We start from the raw sequence: 27,186 nt of genomic DNA on the forward strand, positions 1-27,186 counted from the left end.
TTGCCAGTACCTCATCCCACCAGCCTGTTACAACTGGGAAAGTACAATACTCTGTGCTGGCTCTCAATGTTTTCTTACAAGTACCATGCACAGATTCAACACCTACAGTAAATATGTCACTGTCAGACTCTTATCAGTGCTTATTTACATGTGGATGTGAAGATGGTTTCAGGAAAACCAACCTCTCTTAAAAATGCAAAATTTGGGTGCAGGGTGTGGCTCAGGCTATCTACAATGCTACAGGGTTTTTTGTCTATTGCATCATACCTCTTGGTCTACATTATGTGACATTTCCAAAACTTTATGTAATCTGGGAATTCTCAGAAGATATTCTAATTCTCAGAATTTTCCCCTTGAAAAGTTGTACTGTCTTCATGAACCTTGACTGCTTGTTAGCAGCAGAATTCACATACTGGGGTTTTTGTTGCTGTTTCCTAGACAACCACTCCAGGTTCCCCCAGAGCTCTTGCTTTTGTGTTCCCTGATTAAGATGTACATGCTGCCTTTGGCTGATCTTATTTGTGTGAACAGTATTAATTTTCGTAGGTGCGATATTTATTAACTTTTTATTTTCTCAAACAATATTAATTCCAGTGTTTTATAAAGGATGATAGGATTACATGAATTTTAACTTTGCTAAATTATAGCTTAAGCTCCCTAATTTGGATTTTAATTTTTTTTTTTTTTTTTTTTTTTTTTTGCTCAAGGCAATTTCTGGTTTACACAACAGAGTGATTGAATTCTACAATGTAGTTTTCTTTTCAGGTTTTATGCAGACCAACCATAATTATTAAATGTTTCTCTTGTCCTGTGCATTCCCAGTGCACACTTTTCAGTCACTCAACCATGGCATTTTCTGGGTTTGTCACTCACGTTGTAACTCAAGTATAAATGGCAGGGATGTGGCTCCTCTACTTTGGCTACTCCTGCTACTTCCAGACCCTTGCAGGAGTTTTTTTGACAGTAAAAGCCATCAAATCTGGCATCTTGTCTTGGCTTACTGTCTGGTTGGTAGGTGGTTAGATTTCAGCTGTGACCAACTTTCACAGCACAGTGTAAAATCAGTTTGGGGTGAGGGCAGGAGGGGCAGGACTGCACTAACGTGGGTCACGGTGAACCTGCCTCATGAGCTCCTCTCTTCCTGCCTGAAAACAATTCTTCCACCAGCCAGACGAGCCCAGACTGAAATGACTCAACCCTCTTCAAGAGGAACAACCCACAAAAGTGTTATCTCAAAGTTCAGGCTGAGTTTATGTGTTGTGCTCTTTTGGAAAAGTAAAAACCAAGAATGTGCTTAATGAGCTACAAAATCAGAACCCCAAGGGGAGCTGAGATTTGACCAGCAAATGTAGGGTCTCCACATCTTTGCCGACCAAAATTTCATTCCTTTGCTTCTCCAAGCATTTACTATATTAAAATATTAATATACAGATTATGTTGCTTTACTACAAATGAGTTATAGATGGAGGCTTTATTGGCATGAAGCTAGAGTTACTAATACAGTTACAAAATCTTACATACTGGGCAATTTATGCATGATTTGTACTTCATAATACATTTAAAACACTTTAACCATGTTATTTCTAGTATGTATCTATTTTGTGCTTTTACAATAAGGACTTTTATTTTTGTGAGAAGTTTGAATGTTACCGAATTTACACAATGGTTGAATGCATTTATTTTACTTACTGAAAACTTGTCTCTAAACAGGCCATTTTGTTTAATATGAAGATGAAAATGCAAGAATCTCAAACAGAAACATTACGTGTGCTTTTCACCAAATCCTGAAGGAGTAAGTAATGAGTCTTTCTTTTATAAATCTCCACCAAGGACTAGTCCTGTGATATTTGTGTTAATAAGGTGACCTAGGGAATACAAAAAATAGATGAAAGGTAGGTGGCACTTCCTCATTTTATCTTTATGTAGTTCTTGAGGGAAAGCATCCATTTCTCATGCTGAATGAAAATCTGTTTTCTTCCCACAGCGAGCAATTGCTTACGAATGCTTTCGAGTGTAACTCACTATCTGAATAATATCTGAATTCACTGCCTGAATGAGGGCTTTTTTAAGGGGTGTAATGTATCTTAAATCAGAAAGATTCTTTCTTTAGGAATAGTAGGAAACAATGAAGTCAGAAAGTTTTACTGCTTGACTGTAATTCTGGAGCATAAGTCCTCCTGTAAATACTGGACTGAATACACAACAGGTTTTCTGTTGGTATGCTGCTTTAATATATTTTATAGAACTCTTTATCGATGCCTTGTTTTCTCACATGGCTCTTTTTGAGGAGCATTATAGACAATCAGTCAGCTTTATATGTTTCAGAATTGCTCCTGATGCCTTTCTTTCACACTAAAAAGCCTCTGTAGTACACTAAACCACTTTACAAATGGGAATTTCACACTATGTTCTTTATGTACATACATAAATTGCTTTCATTTGTTTACACCAGTGGCTTCCATGCTGGAATTGTATGACTGCTGAATAAACAACTTTTTCTCCCTGAATTTCTTTTTTACATGCCATTCATGTCTGCTGCCAGGCAGCACAGGGTGTATGTAACCAAAGTGAGGCCTCAGAGCATGAGCTGATTCCTAAAAACTCCTTGGAAATACCTTGGAATTCCTTTACACCAGTGGCCTAATGAAGGAGAAGTGTTTGCACACATTTCACCAGTGGAAGTCAATGTCTTTTTTCTCAGGCACAACTTTGTTACAAAAAAGACTAATGAAAGTCGTTTATTTTCATTTTCATCCTTTTACTGATTGACTGTAATGAGGCCTCTGATCTGCAAACAAGGGAACATCACCTGAGCAACAATTGTGGCTCCTCCCCACATAACCATTTCCAGTTAAATGTTCCTGGATTGTTCAAGCTCACTCTCACTTGTGTTTCAGAAAACTTTAGGTCAAAACTAGACTCCTTGCCATCCATAAAAATCATCTGTTTCTGTGAGTAAGAAGGAAAACAGGCATGTAAGTCCAAAACAGAGAGCACAATGCAAACATTTGCCTGCTACAGTCTGCCTTTCCAAGGATACAGTAACAACAACCTTTCCTGGTTCCTTGCAGAACAGGTATCCACCCACCGTGTGCCCTGCTCAGCCAGCCAGCAGCACAGACAAATTGCTTTCCAGGCTGTGTAATGCCAGGCTGAAACAGAGGAAAATGGGAGTGCAGTACATTCAAACCTGACACCAGAGTGAGAAAAGCATCAGACAATACCCAGTTCCAAAATGGTCAGTTGGCACCTATGATTGCCAGTCACAGAGAAACACACGTGGAAGTAGGAAAATAAGCTTTCACTCTGGGAAACGTTTTGAACATCAGAATAAACCAATAGCACAACTGCTTTTTTTTTTTTTTTTTTTTTTTTTTTTTTTTTTTTTTTTTCTCTCCTTTAATTGGATGTCCCTGTAAAGCTCTAATCCACAGGCAGAAGGAAGATAAATAGGAAACAAAGAGAACTTGGGAGATCAAGAGTCACAGCAGCCAGAGAGTCACCTTTAGACGAAGCAACTCTGGCTGGTTTCCTTTACCTGTGGGGAGGAGCTACAGGCTCAGCCCATGGATTGAGTTTCCTGGGTGTTTGTCATCAGAAGGTGGCATATCTGGAGAAACCAAGTACTGGGAATCCTTCTTAATGTCTCTCAATAGAAGGTACAGTTAATCTATTGTGGCATTGATTTTAAAATAATGTGTACTCTATTACAGCCTCAACTAACCCACCTCTAATGGGAAAAGGATCACAGTTTATCCCTTGCTTATAGCTAATAGAACATAATAACTTGAAGTGTTCATAGGCTTATCCTTTGTTACAATGTCAAACCCAGAACCATTTACTACACTGAAATCTAACAAAAGATGTGCAGCCACAAAGAAGCAATTCTCCCTTCTCCAGTGTGCTGGGAAACGTTGTAATTTGGATTTACTAAAGCTGCATCCCCACACACAGGAATAGTTTCAGTTGAGCAGTTTCAGATACTCAGTTCTTTGATGTGGGTATAGAAAATATGTTTATATGTGAGGGAATCTTCTTGTTAATTGAATATTACACTGACCCTGGGTCACCACTGGATTTGGATGGCATTTGGTATGTGCATGCTACCTGCTCTGTACTTGCCTTTCTTTCCTGTTTATACTTTGCTAAAAATAACAACACTAACGTTCACTGACAAATGTTTTCATGTATCTGCATGAAGGAGCCATCTAGATCTCACAGAAAGTAAAAGGAAAGCCTCACAGACTTCACAGCAGCCCTGACCTTTCCCTCACATCTGCTCTCCTCTTCCCACGCATCCATGTGTGCAGAGGCAGGAGATTTACAGAGCAGGAAAACAAACGGAGTCACACCAGTCCTTCATCCTGGGTCACATCCCTGCTTCCATTTCAGGTACCATTTAACCTCAGCCTGAACCTGATTTCCATGGGCCATGGGAACAGCTGTGTAACAGCAGCTGAAACACAAATAGACAAAGATTTTACAAATCAAAGCAAAGGTAAACTATGAACTGCTATTTTAAAAAAATACTTTTCGCAGCAGCTTTTCTTCAAGTAAGTACTATAAAACTACAGCTTTAGAATTACCATTTTTCTATTAATTCTGATGTTGAGTAGATAACTTCTTTAGTGTCCTTTTACTCTAAATAATTTAAAAATAATGAGTCCTGAGGAAAAGCTTCAGCCTTAAGAATATGTCCTTGTAATATGGCTTTATACCTTGTAGAACTGTATCAGTATGTGGTCGCCCCCTGCACAGCCAGAGGATTCTCAGGATTGACACTTCTCTGTGGGACACTGTTGCCATTTCATTTTCTTACTGCTGCAATTAAGTATTTTTCAGACTATTCCTGATGGCCCAGCCAAATGTAATGCACAGGTTTTTTTACCTCTCTGAGTGAAAAACGTCAGTATGATAATTGTAGGATGCTATACATTGAAGACAACCTAAAAATCTAAACATGTCAGATGTGCTCCCTCCTCTTGTCCTTATAAAAATGCTTAAAATTCCCTCACATTCCAGCTCAGTTACATCTAAATGGAACATTACATTCTGTTTGGCAATATGTAAAATAAGATGATAACTCATAATGCAAAATCCAATCTCAACTTAATGTGGTGGTAATAGAAAACTGCTTTTATCCCCTTCATCACATAGACATGCAATGTGCCTTTACAGTGTTACATGTGATGCAATTTTGCAGTTACAGATGAATCCAAATTCAATAGAAAATGTTAATCAGAAAGAAAACTGTTATGTCTGTGCAGTAATAAAGACTGACCCGGGTTCTCATGAGGTTTTTTATAGAACTCCTCCCTGCAGAAGCCATTCAATGGCAGGAGGGTTCTGGTATGAAATTCAGAGCCAATAACGAGCACAGAGAAGTTGAATAATCCCTCTGTAACTGTGTTGGACCTTATGCAGCTTGCAGACTTTTTCCCCTAAAAATTGACTCTCTTACTCATCTTATTCTATTTCAGTAAATCAAGGGATGACTCATAGAAAATCAGAATCCAGGCACAACAAAGATACCATATAACGAGTCATTTAGTTTATACTGGGACTGTTGGCAAACGTATATGTATACATGCTGATTGCTCCCCTGAGCAGTCACTGAAGCTTTTACTGCTGGATAATCTCTTTTTACCTTAATCAATTGCACTGTGACATTAGATTTTAAAATAGGCAGGTTTGCTTATGGTAATAATGCTGTACAGCTGACTCAAGAATAATTATTAAGGCTAAAATTGTAATTAAAGATACAGGCCGATTGCCCAATTTACTTGTGCTTCTTAAGAACTATTTATTACTCATTTAAAGAATGTTTTCAGACAGATTAAATTAAAAACACCATTTCTTTCTGTGCCAGGCACATTCAGAAAAAATAGCAACTGCATTTTAGTTTGGAATGCAGTATTTGAATAAGCTAGGAGAAGCACTAAATAAAAATATAAAAGTTGACAGAGCTCAGCTGTCATCTGGCTGACATCTCCTGTCCACATCATGACCACAAAGCTGAAATTCGTTTGGATTTCTTCTGCTGGTCTTTGTCTGGTCCTGCTCATAAGTAACAGTGGCATTTCTGAGCAATAACCAAAACACTGTGTTACAGAAGAATCTGGAGACACGGTGCAATATATGGCAGAAAGCAAGACTGCTTTTGCTTGTGCTCTTCAGCATATTACATATTAATAAGATAGAATTCATATGAGCTTCACAGCACACAGTAAGTGACAATTTCTCCACGTGGCATTGTCCTCCAGCCTGGCTGGTGAGTTTACATAAATGCTAAAGCCCCTCTCACTGTAGGTCAGGGCCTGCAGTAGAGATCTTTGTGAACGACAGCAGACGGGGTAACCTTCTGTTTTACCTGAATGTTTCATGTTCTTTCTCTCTGTTCTCTCATCGAAGTACAGTCCTAAACCTCTTGCAGCCCAAGAGCTCCAGATTAAAGAGTAAAAGGCTGTAGCCCTTGGATGTTGCAACAAGTGGATCAAACATTCAAAGCCAATCTCTCTGCACCTTGCAGTGCACGAGTTTGTTCTAGTTTGTCTTTTACTTTTCTATTCTGTTCTGCTTAGGAAGTTCTTAAATTGGTCTTACAAATGCACCATCTGAGTACAGTTCAGAATCATGTTCTGTTCTTGTCCTGTTCCCTCGAAAGAACTGATCTATGCTGTGGCATTTTGTTTGGGGATTTGGTTTATCTTAGAAAGAGGTGTTTGTACTTTGAGGTTCTGTACTTACATCAGGAACCACAACGATTTTTGATACCACAGTTTCGGTGTGAACTCCAAGAATTACGAGTCTCTGCTCTCTCCAGGATTACAGGAAGGAGTATTTAGGATCATACCCTTTGTTTTTGAGCTTGTGCCCTGAGCATTGGTGTGATGCCCAGCTTTTAGAATTGCTTTCTTACAGTGCATTTAAGTTATTCCTCTCATCTTATTTTTCTAAGAGAAGGAATAAATCTCTTACATCTGTCACGAAAGCACCCTGTAGTGATTTTTGTCCACCTTATGGACAACTTCACACATTATCAAATACTTCTATATGGGCAGAGACCCCTTCCTTTTGAAAATATTATAAACCCAACTTGAGCCTGAACACAAGTGGAAGGTTTCCCAGAGTCCTTCCTCTTGAGCAGCAGTCAGAGAGCTGCCTCCACCTTACTGACCGTATTATTTCACATATTAACACCTCCAACATCACTGCCCTCTCTCCTCACGGCCTGCCCCATATACACAGACTGTTAGTGGATCAAGGACACATTGAAGAACTACAATTCTAATCAATGTTTGAGTCAAAAATCCAGCGCACTACTGGATTTAGACATCATTTGACACAGTTAATTACAGTCAATGTATAAACAAATAAGAAAAATGCCCAAGTGTGTAACAGAATTTCATGCTTTGGCACAGACAGGCCATGAGCAGAGGGTGAATTTCTAATTAAGAGAGAATTGCTATGGTAACCAGAGGTGGTCACAGATAATTGGGTGTGAAACCCCATGAGGTTTCATGACAGAGGTGTCTGCATATATTATCCAGCACACTTTCTGTTTCTTAAATAGAACTACATTGTCAGGTCAAACAACATGTTTGGTATTTTAGATGTCTTCCTTTTGAGCAACCCAAGTGCAGCTCATAAGGGGTCTCTGTTCCTGAAATGGCAGCAGAGCAGTCCATGTGCAAAGACAAACTGGAGTGAGGATTCTCAGCTCTACCTTCCTCTCAGTGGTGGGTTAAAAAGAGAGATGTTTGACTTGGTGTTTGCCAACCCACTGAATGGGACAGAGAAGGGAGAGGACTGCCTGTGCTGGCAAAGAGTGACAGGGACAAAGGAACACTGCTCCTCACAGTGGGACTGTGCACACTGTCCAGCCCCATGATTGCCTTGATACTGCATTGCCTTAGTTAAAACAGTTGGTATTTTATTATCACAATTCATGGGAGAGCAAAAGGATCATGACAGAAGCCAAATTATTCTGTGCAACCCAGACCTGATCAGAGCTGAGGGGATGCTTAAAACTCACGTTACATCAGCACAGCAACACCTGCATCAGCCACAAATTGTGATTAAACAAATTTACTTAAGTTTACAAAAATTATTTACCAACTTAAGCGCTTTTTATTAGATAGTTTGGAGTGTTATCTTAGCTAATTAGATATTCATTATCTCTATGTAATGAATAATATATTATCTGTGTAATGAACCCTGATGAAGATTAAAGGGAAATCTCATTACTTCAAATTGCTGTTCTGGCACAAGATTTCTAAGATTTGTATTTAAATCCATTCTTGAACATGTGGATATGAAGGAAAGGTCAGCTCTTTGCTTTGCAAATCCCCATTTCTCTGTACTAGCTGCACTGAAAGGGCACAGAGCTACCTCAGTGCATCCAGTATTCCTTTGGTCTGGAGGAACCTTGGGAATTCCCAGGACAAGATGGATTCAGAAATGGGTAGGATAAATAGATCAACTCCTGCAGACTTACACCACTGCTGCAACTCAGAGAAGGTTTGAAACTCACTTCTTTTGAGACCTTCAGGATCTTTTTATTTCCCATGTATTGATGGTGGTTCTCAAGGTGCATTGGTGCATTGCATTTCTCAGTGTCTCTGTAACCAAGGAGTCAATTAACAAGCCTTAACACATTTTCGTGTCCCTGTTATCAGCAAAAACAAGAACATACCTGTTCTGCATCTTTAAATGAGGTAGTAGGTTATCATTAGTCTCTGCATATCTGAAAAGGCTGCTCAGCCCCTCTGAAGGTGCAATCTGTAAACACAGTAGGGCATTTACAGCCGTCAGGAATTATCTGACACAAATATTATCAAAGGTAGTCAAAGCTCTCAGTCCACACTGATAGTGCCAGTCTGACTGTGTTCTGCTGTTTGTGCAGTCCAGGTTTCCCATTAATTACATCTCAGCAGGACTTGTGCATGCAGCAGTGTGGTCAAAGACATTCCAGTCCCTAAGGAAGAGCAGACTATCATCGTGTAGCCTCTGTCACGCAGGGAGGAGAACCCTGCCCGTGCTGATTAAGTACAGCAGTTGACAGCAGCTGTTATTTGTTAATTACTGACATATCCAAAGGGTCCTATGGCTTGACAGACTCGGTAACAGATCCATTACCCACTTTGTTTCATCTCATTATGGAACATATGGTGGCACTTTGATGTAGTACAATTTTAAACCTTTTTTAATGTATTCCTACATTGAATTCCTCACTCACTTTTTCTGTTGTTTCTTGATGGGGCTGAGCACGTGCTTTCTTTTATTTTCCTTTCTTCTAGTATCCAATTACCTTGTGTTTTCCAGTATAGTACAACTGCTCAGAGGTACTGATGTATCTCATCTGCCAATTGACACTTTTTTTTCACCTTTAAAAAATATCAACCAGATGGTTTCCAAAAGATGACAATTATATCTAATGCATTGTTTGAAATTAAAGTACCACTGCAGAAATGCCTCTCATGTTTTTAACTGCTTGAAGCCATACGTATCACTTTGGGTGCACAAAGAACTATGTGTTCCCTCACTGTATTAAGCAAAAGCCCACTGAGAATTTGAGCTGCTTCAAGATAAAGCTGAGTGAGTAGCTAAATCATATGCTACAAAGTATTAGTGTGTATCTAAAGCTCAGATCTGAAAAGCAAATCCTTCAAACTGCTCAGCAGCTCAAATATAAAGGACATTATTTTTTTTATTTAGTCTTACAGTTAAGAAATACACTGGCTTGTGTACATCAATGGAAACAAGATATATTTCCAGTGACAGATGTCTGAGGTGTTATCTGCTTTGATCTGTAGCTAGAATGTTACTTAACTCTATTAAATTATGTTTGATTTTCTACTTTCCTATAAACCTACCTTCCCTCTTTGGAAAGCACCTGAAAACTTTCTTAGGAACAGCATGGGCAGCAGGACCATTGACTGTCCCCTGTCCCAGGCACTGCTGAGGCCACACCTGGAGTCCTGTGTCCAGTTCTGGGCCCCTCATGACAGGAACTGGACAGGGAGGTGCTGGAAAGGAACAGAGCTGGGGTGGAGCAGGAGCAGCTGAGGGAGCTGGGGGAGCTCAGCTTGCAGAAAAGGAGGTTGGGGAGGGACCTTCTCACTCTGGAAAGAGGGTGCAGCCAGGTGGGGGTCACCTCCCCAGTAACAGAAGGAAGGAAACTGCCCCCAAGTTGTCCCAAGGAAGATTTAGATTGGATATTAGGAATAATTGCTTCACCAAAAGGGTTGTCGAGTCCTGGCACAGCTGCCCAGGGAAGGGGCAGACTCACCATCCCTGGAGGGATTTAAAAGTTGTGTACATATGGGGTAATGGGGACCTGGCAGTGCTGGGGGGACAGTTGGATTGGATCATCTTGGAGGTGTTTTCCAACCTGAATGACTCAATGATTCTATATAAAATTGAGAATGTTAATAAACATCATTTCATTTCCAACTAGAAACTGAAACGTAGAAACTGTCAGTGTAATTGGCACATGTTGGAGTGTCTTCCTTCATGGATGAATTAGCACTTGAAAAAATAGGGAATAAAATTAAGAAAAAGCAAAATACTTACAAAAATTAGGCGTTTAAAATTAGTATTAACCTGATTAAATCTTTTCTTGCTATATCCACTTAACCTGTAAATATTTTTCACAAATTGAAGCTATGTAATAGCAATATGAAATCTATTTTATAATAGCAATAATTCCCAAAGAAAGGCATTGTTTTGACAGCTTTGGCAGATGTTAGCTGGAATTATTAAAAACAGGCTTTTGCCATGCAGAGTTCCACAGAATGACAGAATGTTCTGAGTTGGAAGGAACCCACAAGGGTCATGCAGTCTTAAGTGAATGGCCAAAACTGGCATCAAGCCCATGAAAAGTCAATGGTGTAGGACTCACACTGAGTAAAACAAACCCGTGATGTACCTCAGCTGATTCTGAACAACATGCAGCACCAGGAATAAAATTCATCATGAAAATATCCTTAATAGGAAAACAGAGTAGTTAAAATTCGAGCTGAAGCCCCGTGCAAGGGTGAATTTGTCAGACGTGAATTCTAGATAACTGGGAAAGGGCAGATCTTAGTGATCCAGTGGAGACCCCAGAAACACCACAAACTCAACAGAAGCAGGTGTAGAAAGTGAATCTCCAAGCACACAAAGAGCTTCCCGCAGAAAGACCAAGCCCAAGGTGGGTATTTTTAGCAAAGTGCAAGTGCCAAGGCTCACCCAGAGCACAGCGGTTTGCTCAGCACAAAGCTCTGAAGGCAGGACATCTGTGAATGAGGGGCACACGTGACCAATGACAAGCTGCATATGAGTAAGGCTAGAAGGTGACACGAAAAATAAAGACATCAGGAATGACAGTGGATGGGATGAGGTACACGCACTTGCTGAGCATCTTCGAAATACCAGGAAATTAAGAAACGTTGGAAATGGCATGGATATTGTTGAATTGGAAATAAAAAGGAAGTTATCACCATGGTTCTTAGAAATCTCACATAATAAAAGCCTGCTGTCCCAGTGCAGGTCAGAAAGTGGCAAGAATAATTCAGAAAATAGGCATCACACACACACACACACAATCTGCATGATGATTTTCTAGAACAAAATCAAGCACGACTTGCAGTGTATCAAAATGTCAGCTATCTATTTAAAATTTGGGGATACAGTAAGTTCACTGTCAATACTTAAAAACTCATTCAGAAAGACTGAAGTGCAGTAGCAAAAATCTTACTCTAAGCATTATCTTAAAAATATCTTTGCTCTTTCTTCTGGCAGATCATTTGTATAAAGCTTTTTTTCCTTATTTCCTTAAAATTTCTAGGGAAATAAAAAGCAGTAAATGCTTCACAGTTCCTTTCCCGAAAAGAAAAACTTTAAACTCTGTAGGCCCTTGTAGAAATGCCAAGCTGTTCAAGTTTCCAAAGACAACCTGAAGCTTTTCCTGGATGCACAGAAAGATCAGTAGTCCCTTCAGATGATCTTGTTCTCCCTGGGATTTTGGAGGTGGCAGCTAAGCAGCAGGACAAGGCAGTGGCATCCAGCACATCAAGGTTAGAGCATCCACCCTGTGCCCAGGGCTGGGAATCTGCTTTTCCTTCCCCTAAAGATCAGATTTTACACTTCCCCAAGGCTCAGGTGGGCAAGAAACACCCTCTGGGAGCAGAGACTTGTTCTGCAGGGTTCACTCCACCCCTGGTGCAGGGACATGTCCAGTTCACAGAGTCCCCATCAACAGCCTGGGGCTATTTTTGTGCTCTAGGACCTCCAGCAGACAGAAAAAAAACCAAACCAAACCAAACCAAACAAAACCACCACCAACAAAAAAAACCAATCAACCAACCAAAAAAAAAAAAAAAAAAAAAAAAAAACACAACAAAAACAAAAACACCCTTTGCCTGAAACTATTAATTTAAAGTTTATAGTATAATTTTGCTTTATGATCTTAAGGAACTGAGGTATGAAAAGCAAAAATAAGATCCTAAGGACTGCCAAGACTAATTAAAATAAGAGTTGTGTCTTCTAACTCCTGTAATGACACCTAACCTGCTGCAGGTCTCAAAAGATGGAGATAAAGATCACTGTGAATTTTCCTGGAAGTGTCCTTTTTTAACATGAACTGTTCAGCTAATTAGATGGCTCTATAATGGCAGTGGCTAAAGAACTGTAATTGAATTAACCAGCAGGTTGTTCTGTGAGGATGAGAAATCTACCAACTTTATTTTTGTTTAACTTCAGCTTTGTCTGGTGGAAATTGATTAAATGCACATAAATGCTTCCTTTTTAAAACTTCCTTTTTCACATGATATGGAAGCATCCAGTTGTGAAGTGGATATGAAAGTGCCAGTTGTGACACAATGATGAATTGGATATGAATTGCCAACTGTATCATAGTGCAGTAAAAGGAAATAAAACATTCAGATGTGGACTCTGAATCTAAAAAAGCCAAACCCCACAAATGTGGTGGCATTGCCTGGCATTGGTTGTTCTCCTGGTGGAGTGATTTATCTAATGGGATTATAAACTGAAATGTTCAAGAGGGCTTTCAATAAATACTACTTCTCATGTGAAGAAATAAGATTTTAACAAAGTCTGTTATGTATATACATCGTTCTAGAAACACGTTGAAAAAATGAACATAAAGAAGCAATTACAAAACAGCTAAATAGGACAAACAGGATGTATAAACATTCTACTTCAAAGAAAAGATGTTATTTTTTTATTTTCTTCTTGGTAAAGTAGCATATTTTAACCTGGTTACAATAAAATTACCACAGGATATTAAAAAAAAAAAAAAACCAACCAAGAAAGTATTTAGAAAATTTTATATATACATTTGCCTAAAAATTCTATTATGTAAACATTAGCATAGCAAGTGAAAATAATATTACAGTTTATTAACACTTATGTGAATACTGTACATATATATGCTTCATTGATAATATCTTTTTACAGTTTAATAGTAACAACAAAAAAATCCCTCCCCTGTAAATCAAAAAGGAAATTCATCTTCTTCAGTTGCCAATAGGTTTGGTCCCACATCCAAGACACTGAGTTCATCTCAGTGTTAACTACGAAGGAAAGCACAGCTTTTCAGAACTGGATTTTCAACCACATTTTTATAATGTTTAGTGTCTTAAATGATTAATACCCAAAAAACCACTTATCACAGTGTAACTACTGTCATGGCATGGAGATAATTTCTGAAATCTTGTTAAAGGAACTCATTCCCCTACAGGGAAGTGCAATAAATTCTGTTTGGATGGAATAAAAAACAGGTTGGGTTTTTTTAAAGTCCAGTTATTTGCAGCAATTTGTAAATTTGGAAAAGTCATTCCTTTCTAAACATTTCAGTGCTGTGGTCTAGAATTAAATCATGCCATTATGAATGCAAAACTAAGCCATTAATATTGATTAGAAGTATGCTCTCATTAGTTTTGTAGAAGGAATTTATAAATACTCAAAGTTCTCTGTAACTGGATCATAAAAGTGCAGGTAGCGTAGAGTGAGAAATAAATGAAATGTACAGTGTCACACCACTGCAGAACAAGTGGTTTATACTGCACTCAGTATGTGAAACAGAAAGCAGGTTAACTGACATTTTTAGATACACTTTGTATTTCATACAGGTATTTTCCTATAGTGAAGTGTTTCTTTGAATACAGAATGCCATGAAACTACCAAACTTACAAGCAATAACTGAGTTAATATTCCATGTGATGCAGGGGCTGACTGAAATACCCTAACCTTTGGAAAGTAAAAGAGAGCAATCATTTCCTTTCTTGAATTGTTAAATCACTTCTCCAGAAGTGACTCAAGATCCAATTCAGAAGCATTACTGTTGTTTCTGAGAAGAAAAATGTGGTTTTGTGGAACAGGTTTCTTTTCATATATCCTGGAGTTCCAGCTGGAAGAGCCCAGGGCTGGTTCCAAGATCTGCAGGGGTGTATAGCAGCAGGATTTGGTCAAAAAGTTGGGTTTTTTCTTTTAAACAGCTGCTCCACAGGTTTCTCATTGTCATTTCAAGCAGGTAACTGCATTTCTATCCACAGGTATATATTATCTGTTCTCAGAACTGCAAGACATTAGATGAGAAATGTTTGAGGGTGGGGGGTTGAACCTTTGAAGTGGCACAAAACTTGCAGCAGAACTGAGATCCCTGCATTCTTTGAAGGAAAATGACTGACATCAATATCAGAAAGCACCAATTACTGATTCTAGTAACAAAATACCAGGTTCTTAAACATTAATATGTCCTGGCAGAAGCATCATTAGTTCACTGGGGGTTCAGCAAGTCTCATTTATTATTAGCTGGCTGCTCTGAGTCAGTCAACCCCATTGTCAGTGGGTTTGTATTAATTAATTTGACAGCTACCATGTAGATATTATTCTGTACAATAAAACATGACTGTTACAAAAAAACCACCCCACCTTAGCAATAGGTCACTAGTTTGAGCCAGTAATCTTTAATATCATTCTGTTCTTTCTCTAAATGCTTGTATTAATTCAATCAGGATGGTTTATGACTTGCAGTAGATTCTGTAAGGTAGTATAATTTCATTACAAGTATCACATCAACAATATATTCCATTAAAAAGACCGACTTTGAAATTATTATCTTCCTAAGAATATGTGACTTAATGGACATATCAATTTCAGCCTTTATAACTATGTCAATATCCTGCCTCATACAAACCTTGGAGATTTATTATTGTTATTATTATTGAGAACTTTGATTTAATTTGCAAAAGCCAAGTCGACACATTGCATTCTCTATAATGAATGAGAGAATCTCTAAATAAATGAGATTCTGAAAGCCCACAGCCGATCTGTGAATACTGATGGAGACATCTGCAGAAGCTGCCAGAGCTCTGCCTGCTCTGTGTTTCTCAGGGAAGGGTTCATGGGGGAGGTGACTGGACAAAAGCATTGCAGTAGAAATTGTGCCACTTTTTTTACAGTTTGTTCTGAATAGTCACTAAAGGATGCAGAGGAGAAACCCTGGATCTAAAGACACAGCAGGAGTGAAATGCAAACAAGACCACAAACTGCTCTAGGCTGGCTCTTCCAGCCAGGAACAGCTCCAGGGCCCAGCCTGGCCTGAGTCCTCTGTCCTGGGATTATTGGCCACTGGTGCCAGCAGGAAGGGTCAGTAATGAGTTAATTAATCATTCATCAGTAATGAACCCAGCAGCTCACTGTGAGCCGCCCACTGAGCATGGATGGGGGTTCAGAGCTGTGAGTCAGCCAAAGCAAGTTCAGAGCTGCACAAAAATTTTAACTGCATGGAACTGGGTGAACAGGATAAGCTGATAAAATCATTCCAGTGGCAGAACCATTGTGACACTTAGAGGTATTTCAGATGAAAAATGGAACTACTTGGGATTCTTTCTATCAATTGGTCAGCCTTCTTCAAGAGGCTTTGGTGAATGAACAGAAGTGGGATTTGTAACAGATACACAGGATTCTGAGATGGCCTTTCAGAATGTCTCGAGGTGGTACAAATTTGGGCATTCCTGTCAGTAGAGACCTGCTGGTGCTCCTGCAGGTACCTCTGCAGTCTTCACCATAACCAGGGGTGTCAAGTGGGAATGCCACCTTGTGAAGAAAGGCTTTCATAGTATTTCCTGGGATTTTAGAAAAACCACTGAGTTTTTAAATGGATTAATAATGCACCCATTATGGTATCTTTTATCACCAAGTGAACATTGTTTGCAGATTGTAATCTTAGCTGCTGATATACAATTCAGCTAAAGTTAACAAAGAGCAATTTGTACACAGTAAATAAGTTCAGTATTTTTATATGATCTACATACATACTTTAAAAATTACAAGAAGCAAGATAATCAGGAATGAAGTCATTTTAAGAGCCAAATGCAGATACAAAAAATTCCTTTTAAACAACTAAAAAGAAATTCAGTCTGCAGTAAATGAAATTCCTTACCATTTGCAGCTTGCTGAATAGGAAGTACTTGAATCTGTGAATTATTTCTTGAAAATGAATACAGCTTCATGTAACAGATACATCACAAAGGTTTCCACAGTGTTTTCTTTCAAATTTACTTGCAATTCAGTGTTAGTACATGTGCCCTATTTCTACTAACCAAGTCTCCACTTTCTGAAAAACGAGTTAAAATTGTTTCAAAGTATCATTATAGCTACTTTTCATTCCAACAAAGACAAATTAAACCATCAGCAGTGCATCAGGCTGAAGAGTTTGGAGAAGGTACTTAGCTGCCAATCTACTCACGTTCCTTTCTTCTTCACTAAGTGTCTCACTGTCACTAACACAAAATACCAACAGTAATTAATCTGTTAATGAACACACAGCAGCGAGCTCCCAGGCTGGCCTTTGGGCTTTTTTTTCTTTGCCTGTGTGGTAACTGAGATATTTTACTGACTGGAAAATATAATTTCTGTGGTATGATTTTACTTGGTGGTATTTCACCTACTGAAGTTTCTGACCTGGAGAGTGAATTTCACTCCTCTCTGCCATATTTTGCTGCTGAGTGCAATCTAAAACCTCCTTATTTCCCTGGTGGGGATCCAGCCCGTGGGGCTCATGCTCAGGCAGAGCTGAGGCCACTCCCTGGGGGTAACAAAGCCCTTCCCAGCTGAGAGGTGCCACTGAAAATCCCTGACCACTGACCTGCCTGAGTAACACTCACTGCTCAACACAAGCTCCAGCTTGCTGGAACTTCACTAAAGCACCGAGGTACAAAGTCTGTTGTTCATCATCAGCTTGTTTTTTCCTGGAGAAGAATGGAAGATGTGAAAATTCAATATAATTAAGATACATCAGTTTAAGTAATGTTATCCAAAAAAACTTCTGAGAGGAAAGATGTTCTTACATAAAGCAAAACCAGAACACGGTTGATAAAAAATTCGAACATACACTGCTTAAACTTAATGAAGAGAAGAAGATAGCAAAAACATAATTAACTGCCTATGGCAGTGCAGCTAATGGATACTGAACTGGATTCCAGTTAATCCATGTCAGGACTTCCATCACTTGTAACAATTCCTGTCGATTTTTTAGTTGCTCTTACAGTAGTAGCATTACAAATTAATTTTCAGTAAGAGGTGATGGGTAACAGGCACTTTCATTACAGGCAACTTTTAAGATTCACCATGTGAAGGGTTTTACAGAATCAGATTAAGAATTCCACCCTGCCCTGTTAATGATGGACTGTTCTGTAACATAAGCAACAAATTAATAACAAAATATAATCCGAGACTTAAATGCACTGGTTTGTACCACACTAATTTTGTATATCCTTGTGGTGGTTTGTAAAAATGAATAATATTGCACCTGCCTTACAGAAGACTGAAATTTCACTAAAAAATTATTACATTCTCTGATTTTAAAGAATTACTTCCCACAAATGAATGCTGTTGAGAATATCTAACTAGAAATGTACAAAAGCTATTTTTCCACCTGTAATGTTTTTCTCGTCATCTACATTGTCAATTTTTTAAAAACCTTTGTGTGTCAGAGGTTTACAATAAAAAAAAACCAAAACAACGCAGTCTATTTACAAAAGGTAATAAATTAGTGAGGTGCTTTTCAGCACATCCTTCTGACATATTAAGTAGTGATAATCATAAAGGTTCTTCTAAGGAAAAAAAACCCATCTTGACGTGAAGCCCATGTCTCTCTGGAACAGAAAACTGTACATGGCAAAAGGGACAACATAATACAAACAAGGAATTCATTGTGACAGAAGGACTTGAGAGGAACAAAGGAGAATTTGTGCAGTGCAGCTTTCCAAAACAAAGGAACTGCCGATCCCTTTGCTGAGCTCTGGTGAAGAGCCCTCGTATTCTTCTGAGAAAGTGATTACTGCCTTCCAAAGTCGTTCATCAGGATATGACCCTCGGTAATGAATGTCTCCTTTCAGGATGTAAGTTGATGCAGCTGTAGTCTCTTCAGGAGCTTCAATTACAAATATAGGCAAGGAAGGAATGAGAGAACAACCTAAAGCCCGTGGTGCCCACGGTGAGGGGTCAGGAGAAGGGTCAGAGGTCCCCGCTCTGAGGCTCCAGGCTCCGGGGCTCCCTTGGGTGGCCGCGGGACAGTTTGGGGAAGCGAGTGGTCACTTTGGAGCGACTGCTTTTGCTCACTGCTTCTCCAGAGGCTGGGATATCACTAGAGACACAAAGAATAAACACAGAACAGCTCAGTTTATGTTATATGGAAATTGTTGTGTAGTTCTTTCCCACATGAAGGAAGCAGATGTTATGAGAGCCTGGCACATGACTGCGGAGTACAGCACACATCTTCAACACCACGGAACTGCATTCCTTCTACTGGCGTCTCAGTGTGAGATACAAAATGGGCTCTTTCAGAAATGACAACCAGGAGAACTTTCAATACTTTATGGAAGATTGCAAGTTACAGGATAAAAGCAGGTCTCTATGAGTTGCAGTTCAGAAATGGTTGGAAAAGCATTTTGAAGTGATAAAAGTACAAGCAAAATAGACAAGAGCTTGGATGATGCTCAATTAACAATCCTCTAATCATGGATGGATGTATCATTACATGATGAAGTACACTGGTAATACATCCCTGAATTCTTCAGTCTCTCCTAACCCACGACAGACTGCAGTCTTACATGAATGAGCCCTTTGCAAAAGACCCTGAGAAGAAGTACATTAAGTTCCAAAACAAGCAGTAACAGAAAATTCCAGCTTACCTAGGTGACATTCAGGCTATAGACTCCTCGGAAAACTACAGTATAAAGGGATAGCATTGTACTTTTGCCATTCTTTTACAGCAATCCACATGGTTTTTAATTAAACTGCTTACACACAGATCAATAAATAAAACTAAGTTTTGCATTTAGGAACTCAACTAAGCAGTAAAATTACACAGCATACAAAGCCAAGCTTGTTTCCATAAGTGAAAAATCCCCACCTTGTAATACCTATCTTCAGAATGTGATAACAAGTCCATAAAGGAGAAACTGCTCATCTGCACTTCTGGCCATATTAAACAAACACCTCGAGAGGTTTTAAAACAATCCCCAAAGTTCTGTGTGCAGTTTCTTTTCCTGCAGAGTGACCTTCCTCACACACAGGTCAGTCACTCCTGATTTGGAGCATCCACAGGGGAGAGATGGGAGTGAAGGAAAAGCCTTTGACAAGTCTTGGGATTGACTGGAAAATTCCCTTGCAGGCAGCAGAGCACTTCTGCAAGAAAGGGCAGCTGTCCTGTCTGCCCACTGCCTTCAGAAGCACAGAGCACACACAGCCAGCCCCACAAAGGGAAGGGAAAAAACCAGGATGGAAAAGGTAGGTTCAATTCAGATGCTAAGCAACAGAAAATAAAGTTTTGTGGGTTTGTTTTTTTTTTAAAGGCAGAGTATTTAATTGGTCTAAATTTCTAAGCAGAAAACTCTGAAATAGCTGTAGTTAAAATAAAGGATTTTCCTAAGTCAAGATTCACCACATTCTTATTGTAGTATTTAGTCTTCCAAGGTAACTGAGAAGTCCTTTGTGTGAAAAAATGCATAAAAACCTGTGGCAAACACCTTCCTCTTCTTCAACAACCAGATTAATAAGTCAGATCTTTAATTCCTTAATTTCCTTGCCACTAAAATAAAAAGTCTAAAAATTAATTTAGCCTATGTTACTAATTCTTGGTAGCCAAGGATAATTTGAATATATATTTGACTTCCAACTGTGGCCCTATGATTTCTTATTCTGAAACTCAGCAATGCTAAGTTGCTGTAGAGAATTCTGATCATGTGAATTCAATTTCAGCTGTGCTCATTACCATGGATTTCTTTTAGTAACATGAATATTATTACTCATAATTTTTATCCTATTTATAAAATTGAGCAATGCAGTGTTGATACTGTAATGCTTGTAAAAGACAGCATGTGACATTAGCTTCAGAGGGCTGGGATTTTGTTTTAAGATACGTATTTTTCAGAACATGTAAACATTCAATAATCTAAATATCAAACATACAATGGAATAAAATTAAATGTTCACCCCGTTGGGCTTTGCTCGATCTAGAATGGGTTAGTCAGTGCTGACAGAGCTGTGGCTGCTGAGGCACACAGGAATCCTTGGCAGGTACAAGGTGGTTTACCTCGCAGCACCAGTGAGTGCAATTACTGTAATTTGGTGATTGCTTTCCAGAAAACACATTTTAATGCACAAGCTCCTCCTGCTGGCACGTCCCCAAAACGACATCAGTGCCAGCCCAAGGGAGCAGAGCTACTCCGGGGGAAAAGGGCAAAAGGGGCAGGAGGAGTTCCCCTAAAATGAATTGAGATGAACTAATGTCACTCTGCCCTATCGGGCAGGGCTGAGGTAATCAGGTCATTTAGGGTAATTACATGAACACCAGCGTCTGTGAGCAAAGGACAGAAATTGCAAGTAATTCTGCTAATTTAAATGATGCTACTCCACAACATGATATAGCTAATAACTAAATTAGAGATTAATTTATCTTAAATGTCTTAGCTAATTTTTATAATGACAATCTAAGAGACATCGTTATCTAATGTAGGTTTACAGAAATCAATGTATATCTGAGGAATTACAGCTCCATGCATCCAGCATGAAAAGAAAACCTGAGCTGAAATTGAATTGATCAACTTCCATGGAAACAGATGTTCTATGGGGGAAAAGTTTCAAGTATTAAAAAAGAGTCATAAATTTAAGAGTCTTTCTGCCTCCTTTTCATCCTCCCTTTTTCCAAACCTGATGGGAGAACCACCCATCTCCCTCACCTGCCTCAGCTCTGCCTTTTTTTCCAAAATGACCCACCCCCAAAACACATGGTCATCAAGAGGGAGAAGATTCATCCCCCATCTCTCCTGTCTCCTGATACTAGATTTAGTAATTTAGTTCTGGTCTAGAGGTCGAATGATACCCATACAGTCCCTGGCACTGAACAAGACACTTTCTAAATGTACTGACAGTTCAACTTGTCAAATATTCCATGAACTCTTGGGCAGAGGCATGAAGACCTTAAAACGATTCTATTTCTGGCAAATGCACATGAAGATGGTACTAAGACAAATCTTTAGGTCACCCAGTGTTTGGGGTGGAGAAAGAAGAGTAAGTCATTATCTACAAGGTTTGCAAATCCTTTCATTTGTCCCAGTAAAAACAGTCCCTGGGTTGGCTGGGGGGATTGAGTTAAGTCCACCTCTAGTTGATTGTTTTACTCAGATGAAAATACCAATTTCAAATCCCTAAATCTCGACCAGGGAGTAGCTGTGCTGCAGTAACTCTCCCAGCCCTGAGGTAAGTTTGCCATTTGTATGAGCCTACACCTGTCCCAGCTTCACCTGTTTGGCTTTAATAAAACATTCTGGTTTTCATCCTGTTCCCTCTGAGCCACAGGAGCCTCAGCACGGGCCGATTTTCCAGGCAGAGCTTTGCCAGACACTGCCCTGATCAGCAGTGGAATGTCCACATGGTAAAGGCCCCACCTGGAAAACTTCCAGGTGGACATTTACCAGGAATTTCCACCTGGGAAAGTTCTTTTCTGCATTCTCACCTTGGCCCTTTCTGAAGAAAAAAAGCAAACTGCTGAGGCAATCAATTCCTCCTTCCCACCGGGTCATTGTTTAGCTTTTAAGCATTCCTGATTGATCTGCCCAGCATTTGTTTGCCAAACGATTCAGTTTCATTGATTTTGTCTTGGTGTCAAGTTCTGCCTGAGGTGCATCTATAGAAAATAGCTTAAAATAACCGGTCCTTTTCATCAGCTGCTGGTTTATTCATACCTTTGATTTATTGCTCTCCCTGTATCCAAATGTAAACTGTATTTGGTGGGGTTTTCTTTACATACTCAGTACATGGAACTGCAGTATTCTCTTGGCTGATGTGAGCATTTACACGAAGAAATTTATTTCCCATCTCATTGCCTATTCTTCAGGATAAAATAAGAGAGAGAAGTTTCTGATAAAAATAGTATAACGTATCTGCAATTGGAAATCCTTTTGTATCAGCCAGAGATCAGAAGTGATAAGCACACCTTGGGAGTGTATCTATCTATAGATCTACCTCACACGTAACTGCCTCTCTGGAGACATTCATCATTCTAGTTTTACTGGAGGTACATTAAACACACCTCATGAAAAAAAGGCATTCACTGCCAGATAAATCTGGTGACTTTTTACCAGCTTCTTGTGTTATTAATTCTTTGTTAGTCATTATAATAATCTGGTTATATAATAATCTGGTTATAATCTCAGCCCTTCATGTGGTGCTCAGGAGGCAGCTCCTCAAAAAGGCCCTGTGAAGCAAAGCCCAGACCATATCAGGAGATCCTTATTACAAGCTGAGAACTGAATCTGACTTCACAATGTGATGTATCTCAGCACCTTCTGCCAATTAAAAGCAGGGAAGACACTTGTTTAGTGGCATTATTAACTAAGATTCTGAATTCACCAAGTCATTCCACATCCTGTGCTAACTCCTGCTTTGCAGTCAACTGGCTAAAATCCTCGTTTCCACTTGAAGCATAAAAATAATTGGAGACACATTTCGTGCCACTGCTCCCAAGTTTGTAGAAATTGAATATAATTATTAATAAGAAACTGTGATCTCCATTTATTAATACAAATGTCTGATTTGGATGTTTAAAGAGTCAGTTATTAACAGAAGAGATAGGAAGAGAATCCCTCTACACTTCGACACTGAAAATCCTGGGGACACCATTAGAGCAAAGTTGTCAGGTTACAAACTGAATAATCATTTCACATCAAGATTAGATCTGCAATGAAATTTCAAGAAATGAAAAGCATTAATTCTAATACTCTGTCCAACCATTTGGATAATGTACAGCTCCTACTTCCACACTCATGACGTACTTGATCTCTTCTTGCAGTGAAACAGTGACACATAATTGTGTTTCCATTTGTTACAATTCAAATTACCCTGACTTGAACATTCACATGCTACAATTCAGTTCCCATAAAAGCATGAAGACTTTCTTCAGCAACATCTGCATTGTTATTAGAATTTTTCTGTAAACCATGACACGGTATGTAACTCTGATAACATTTTCCCCCACGAACTTCATTTTGAAGTTGGAATAACATGATGATTATTGTATCTGAAAGTTCTATAACTGAATAATATCTGCATATTATACACCCTTTTACTCAGGAAATGCTCAGAACCCTGCAAGGTGACCTTTCACCAGTTTCCACCTAAGCAATTCTACTTCATCCTCTCATTCCTTGGCATTCCCTGGCACAGTGACCTCTGCATTTGGGAATGGTTCCTCTCCACGTGTTGTGATGCCCCAGACAGAAGAACAGAATGGATACTGTGCTCTGCCCAGCCGACCAGGAAGACAGAAACCACTACACACAGATTTACCTTTATTTACAACTTAGATTCTTGGGGCTTGTATTTCTGCGCTCAGCTGAAAAGCAGAAGTTTGGCTGTTCCCTCCATTTCCACCTGGAAATCACCAACACTCAGCTCCACTCCCTCTGCTCCCGGCAGGAGTGACTCTGTGTGAGCAGCACCACCCACCACACTCAGCAAAGGGGGATTTCAGGAACAAGTGGCTCAGAAGCAGAACATGATCCAAGGCTGTTTGTGTAATAACAAAAGGATTTGCTTTCAGAAGGATGGTGTTCAGTGAATTCTTGGATTTGGGGTTTCCTGCAGTAAGTAATTATCTTGAAGGAGAACACAGACAGCTAGAATGCATTTTTGTTGAAAACACTGAGGTAACTGAAGACAGAAGACGTGCATTAGGATTCACAATGTGTCACAGACATGAGAATAAACTGAAACTTTTGTTTGGCAAGGAGCAATTTCCACGTGCTGAGGCAGCAGTGCATTGCAGTGACCAGCCAGGCACTTCCTCCTCCATATTCACAAACTGTTTGCACACAACAATTTTGAGATGAAGGCAGACAATTTTAATTACCAAATTAGCTTTTAAACAGCACATAATTAATACAGTTGGCACTGGGCATTACAACGAAGTTTACAGCAAATACCTTCTCAGACACATGAAGCCAGTAAAAGGAGTTAAGTATTAACACCCCTAAGCCCTCCACCTCTAGTTTACACAGAACACAAAATGCAAATAATTAATCATGTTCCATGCCAAGCACTGGGAAAAAGAAAAAAAAAAATATCAACTCCTCCAATTTGCTTAATTTTGCCACTATCATAGAGAGGAAAAATCTGAAAGCTTAAAATCTGAAAGCTTAAAAGCTTTCTTCCTGTGTGTTCATGCCCATCATTTACCTGACCCTGAGCTCCCTAATGCACTGAGGGCTCTGTGCCCTCCACACTCCCGGACTCCTGGCTCAGCCAGGCAGGAAAATCTGCCCCAAAGCACTGGCACGGGCAGCTTCAGTGAGTTTGAGGGGTCTCCAAGGGAATAATGCAACTTACAGCTCCTTGGGTTTGGGTTTGGCCCGTCATAAAAACCTGCACAAACAATTACCATCATTCTTTTAAGGACAAGCTCCTTCTTTTAAAATCACCACAGAAGCAAATGGAACCACAGAGAAAAGTTGTGATCAAAACATGTTTTGATCTACAAGGAAGTGCTTCAGTTTTAATTGCTCCATCAAGTTAAGAGGGATCAGCTGCTTCTCTGAAGCATCTTCATTTCTCATGAAGATTACACATGATATGAACATGTACAAAAGGCAGGAGAGAGCTGATGTGACCATCCTCAGGGACAGATCCAGATCTGAAGCAATGTCATGTTAAAAATAACAGCTATGAATAGAAAAACATGAACAAACTTAAAAACTGCTCCAGAAATCATAATCATACCTTTCTGGGAAATATGATGGCAACAATAACATGAAGAACACTGCTCTACAGCAATCACTCTTTCTGGGTTTTATTTTTTAAATACTAAGGGCATGTTATTGCATTTCAGCCATAAGCTTGATACTAATAGTGATCCATGACCTAAAAACCTCAAAAATATAGTCCATAATCTCAACCCCTGGGAGCTTTTAAATTATTCTTCATTTCAGCCCATTATTTAGTTTTCCTAAGACAAAAAAAAGAAATTCCCACTGAGGTGGATAAGAAGAACTGAAGAAAACAGTTCATCTGCACCTGGCAACATAATCACAGGGAGAGGGCTGAGACTTGGCATAGCAGAATTAGAATTAGATAGAATTAGATCTGTACTCTCTAAATAAACAAAAGTAATCAAGACAGGGAAATAGGTAAATAAATGAGTACCACCAACAGAATAGCGAGGGAAATGCTGACTTTGTTCTTGGTAATGAAGACAGGGACTGATGTTTAATTTAATCCAAGGTGGGAAAGGAAGCTCATGGAAGAATGACAGTGCCTAGTAAAGGACTACAGGAGCCAGTTTGGGGTGGATTAGACAGAAACTGAACAGGCATCAGGCTGGCCAGCAAAAGACAACCACAGTAACCAGCAACAAAATCACCTTTCTGTTTAATCGCATTTTAATTACTTTCTCTGTCAATTGAAAATGTGATAAATGCAGCTCATCCTTTTTTTTTTTTTTTTTTTCCCATTATGACTCCAAATTAGGTTAACAGGCAGCAAAATTTGCTGCTGACTCCAGTGGGAGTTCAATGTGCAGTGCATTGCTGCCCAGGAGCTCCTGGAATTTGGGGTCAGCTCTCCAGGTATCAGCAGATTCAGCGCCTTTCAAAAGTCTATCATCTCGGTCCCTCTGTACCTCAGCACGTGTCACAGGATGGGTATCTGTGCCATCCCTGCTGCTGCACACACCCAGCACTGCCTGAGGAACCTGCCACTGCTCTTTCTGCACAGACCTCAAGAGTTCAGGTCATTTGGCATTTCTGAACTGACACTTGGCCTCATTTGTATCTCCAGAGATTATGTGGAGACCTCTGAAGCAATCTAAAGTAAAAACCACCCAGGCAAAATCACTCTCTTTACTCACTGGTGGATGATGTGAAGGGGTATGGCAGGGAAGAAAGCCTGCACACTATGAAATTTTTGTTATTAATAGACAAGTACCTATAATTACATCAAGTTATTCTGGGATACTTCAGCTAACTGCTCATGGATTCTGCTCCCACCACACAAGTACCAAACATTAAAAATACAGCACAAAAATAGGATCCATAATACAAGAGAATTGAATGGATTATGTTTACAGCTGGCAGATAAGCAAAACCAAGGAACAAAGCTTCTGTAGGATGTTTTGGATTTCAGTGACGGCCTGTAGCTAATTCCTGCTGTTTTCACAGGAAGAACTGATGGCTGCTGCAGTATTTTTCAATACAAGTTCAAATGAGGAAAAGAAATAACCCACCTCCTTTTGAAAAACTGTGCAGTTGGGCATAAACAAGCTTGTTATGGTCTGGACTAAAGCCAGGTACATGCACACGTACAAAGATACCTCCCTCATGAAGATTATTTGCTTTATGTATTTGAATGGATGCATCCATTTATCCATTACTGTCAGTGTTGCACAGAAAGGAGTATGAATAAGCACTGGAAGATTGCAATATAAGATGTATAAACAGATTGTTCTAAACCACAGTTTCATGAGTATTCCTTACTGCTTCATATGCTAAGAGAAAGGAATAAAGTTTATTTTCCATCCTCAGCATAGTCTTATTCATTCCTCAGAATCTCTTCCACTGTGCAAAAGTAATTAAACTCAATCTTTGGTTTTATTCCCAGTGAAATAAGCATTACAGAATAGGT

The 27,186-nt window shown here is 39.3% G+C and overlaps 1 protein-coding gene and 2 long non-coding RNA genes across 3 annotated transcripts in view; 1 reads left to right on the forward strand and 2 right to left on the reverse strand.

Moving 5' to 3' along the window:
• The first annotated feature begins 3,223 nt into the window (after positions 1-3,223).
• On the forward strand, positions 3,224-10,027 carry LOC136367813 (uncharacterized). Its single transcript, XR_010744742.1, has 3 exons — positions 3,224-3,238; positions 4,311-4,392; positions 9,912-10,027. It is a non-coding gene; the product is annotated as an uncharacterized lncRNA (long non-coding RNA).
• Positions 10,028-13,202: 3,175 nt separating this feature from the next.
• On the reverse strand, positions 13,203-17,292 carry LOC136368198 (uncharacterized). The gene is made up of 2 exons (XR_010744806.1): positions 16,451-17,292; positions 13,203-14,581 (listed from the first exon to the last, which is right to left on the reverse strand). It is a non-coding gene; the product is annotated as an uncharacterized lncRNA (long non-coding RNA).
• A 10-nt stretch (positions 17,293-17,302) lies between these two features.
• The window catches only part of SNX29 (sorting nexin 29), a 92,565-nt gene continuing 82,681 nt past the window's right edge, over positions 17,303-27,186 (reverse strand). Inside the window, exon 21 of the mRNA XM_066330292.1 lies at positions 17,303-18,655. Coding sequence (XP_066186389.1) covers positions 18,526-18,655 — 130 coding nt within the window. The 3' untranslated portion in view covers positions 17,303-18,525. The remainder of the gene's footprint in view (positions 18,656-27,186) is intronic.

This window comes from Sylvia atricapilla, chromosome 15 (genome assembly GCF_009819655.1).
Source record: "Sylvia atricapilla isolate bSylAtr1 chromosome 15, bSylAtr1.pri, whole genome shotgun sequence".
NCBI lineage: Eukaryota > Metazoa > Chordata > Aves > Passeriformes > Sylviidae > Sylvia > Sylvia atricapilla.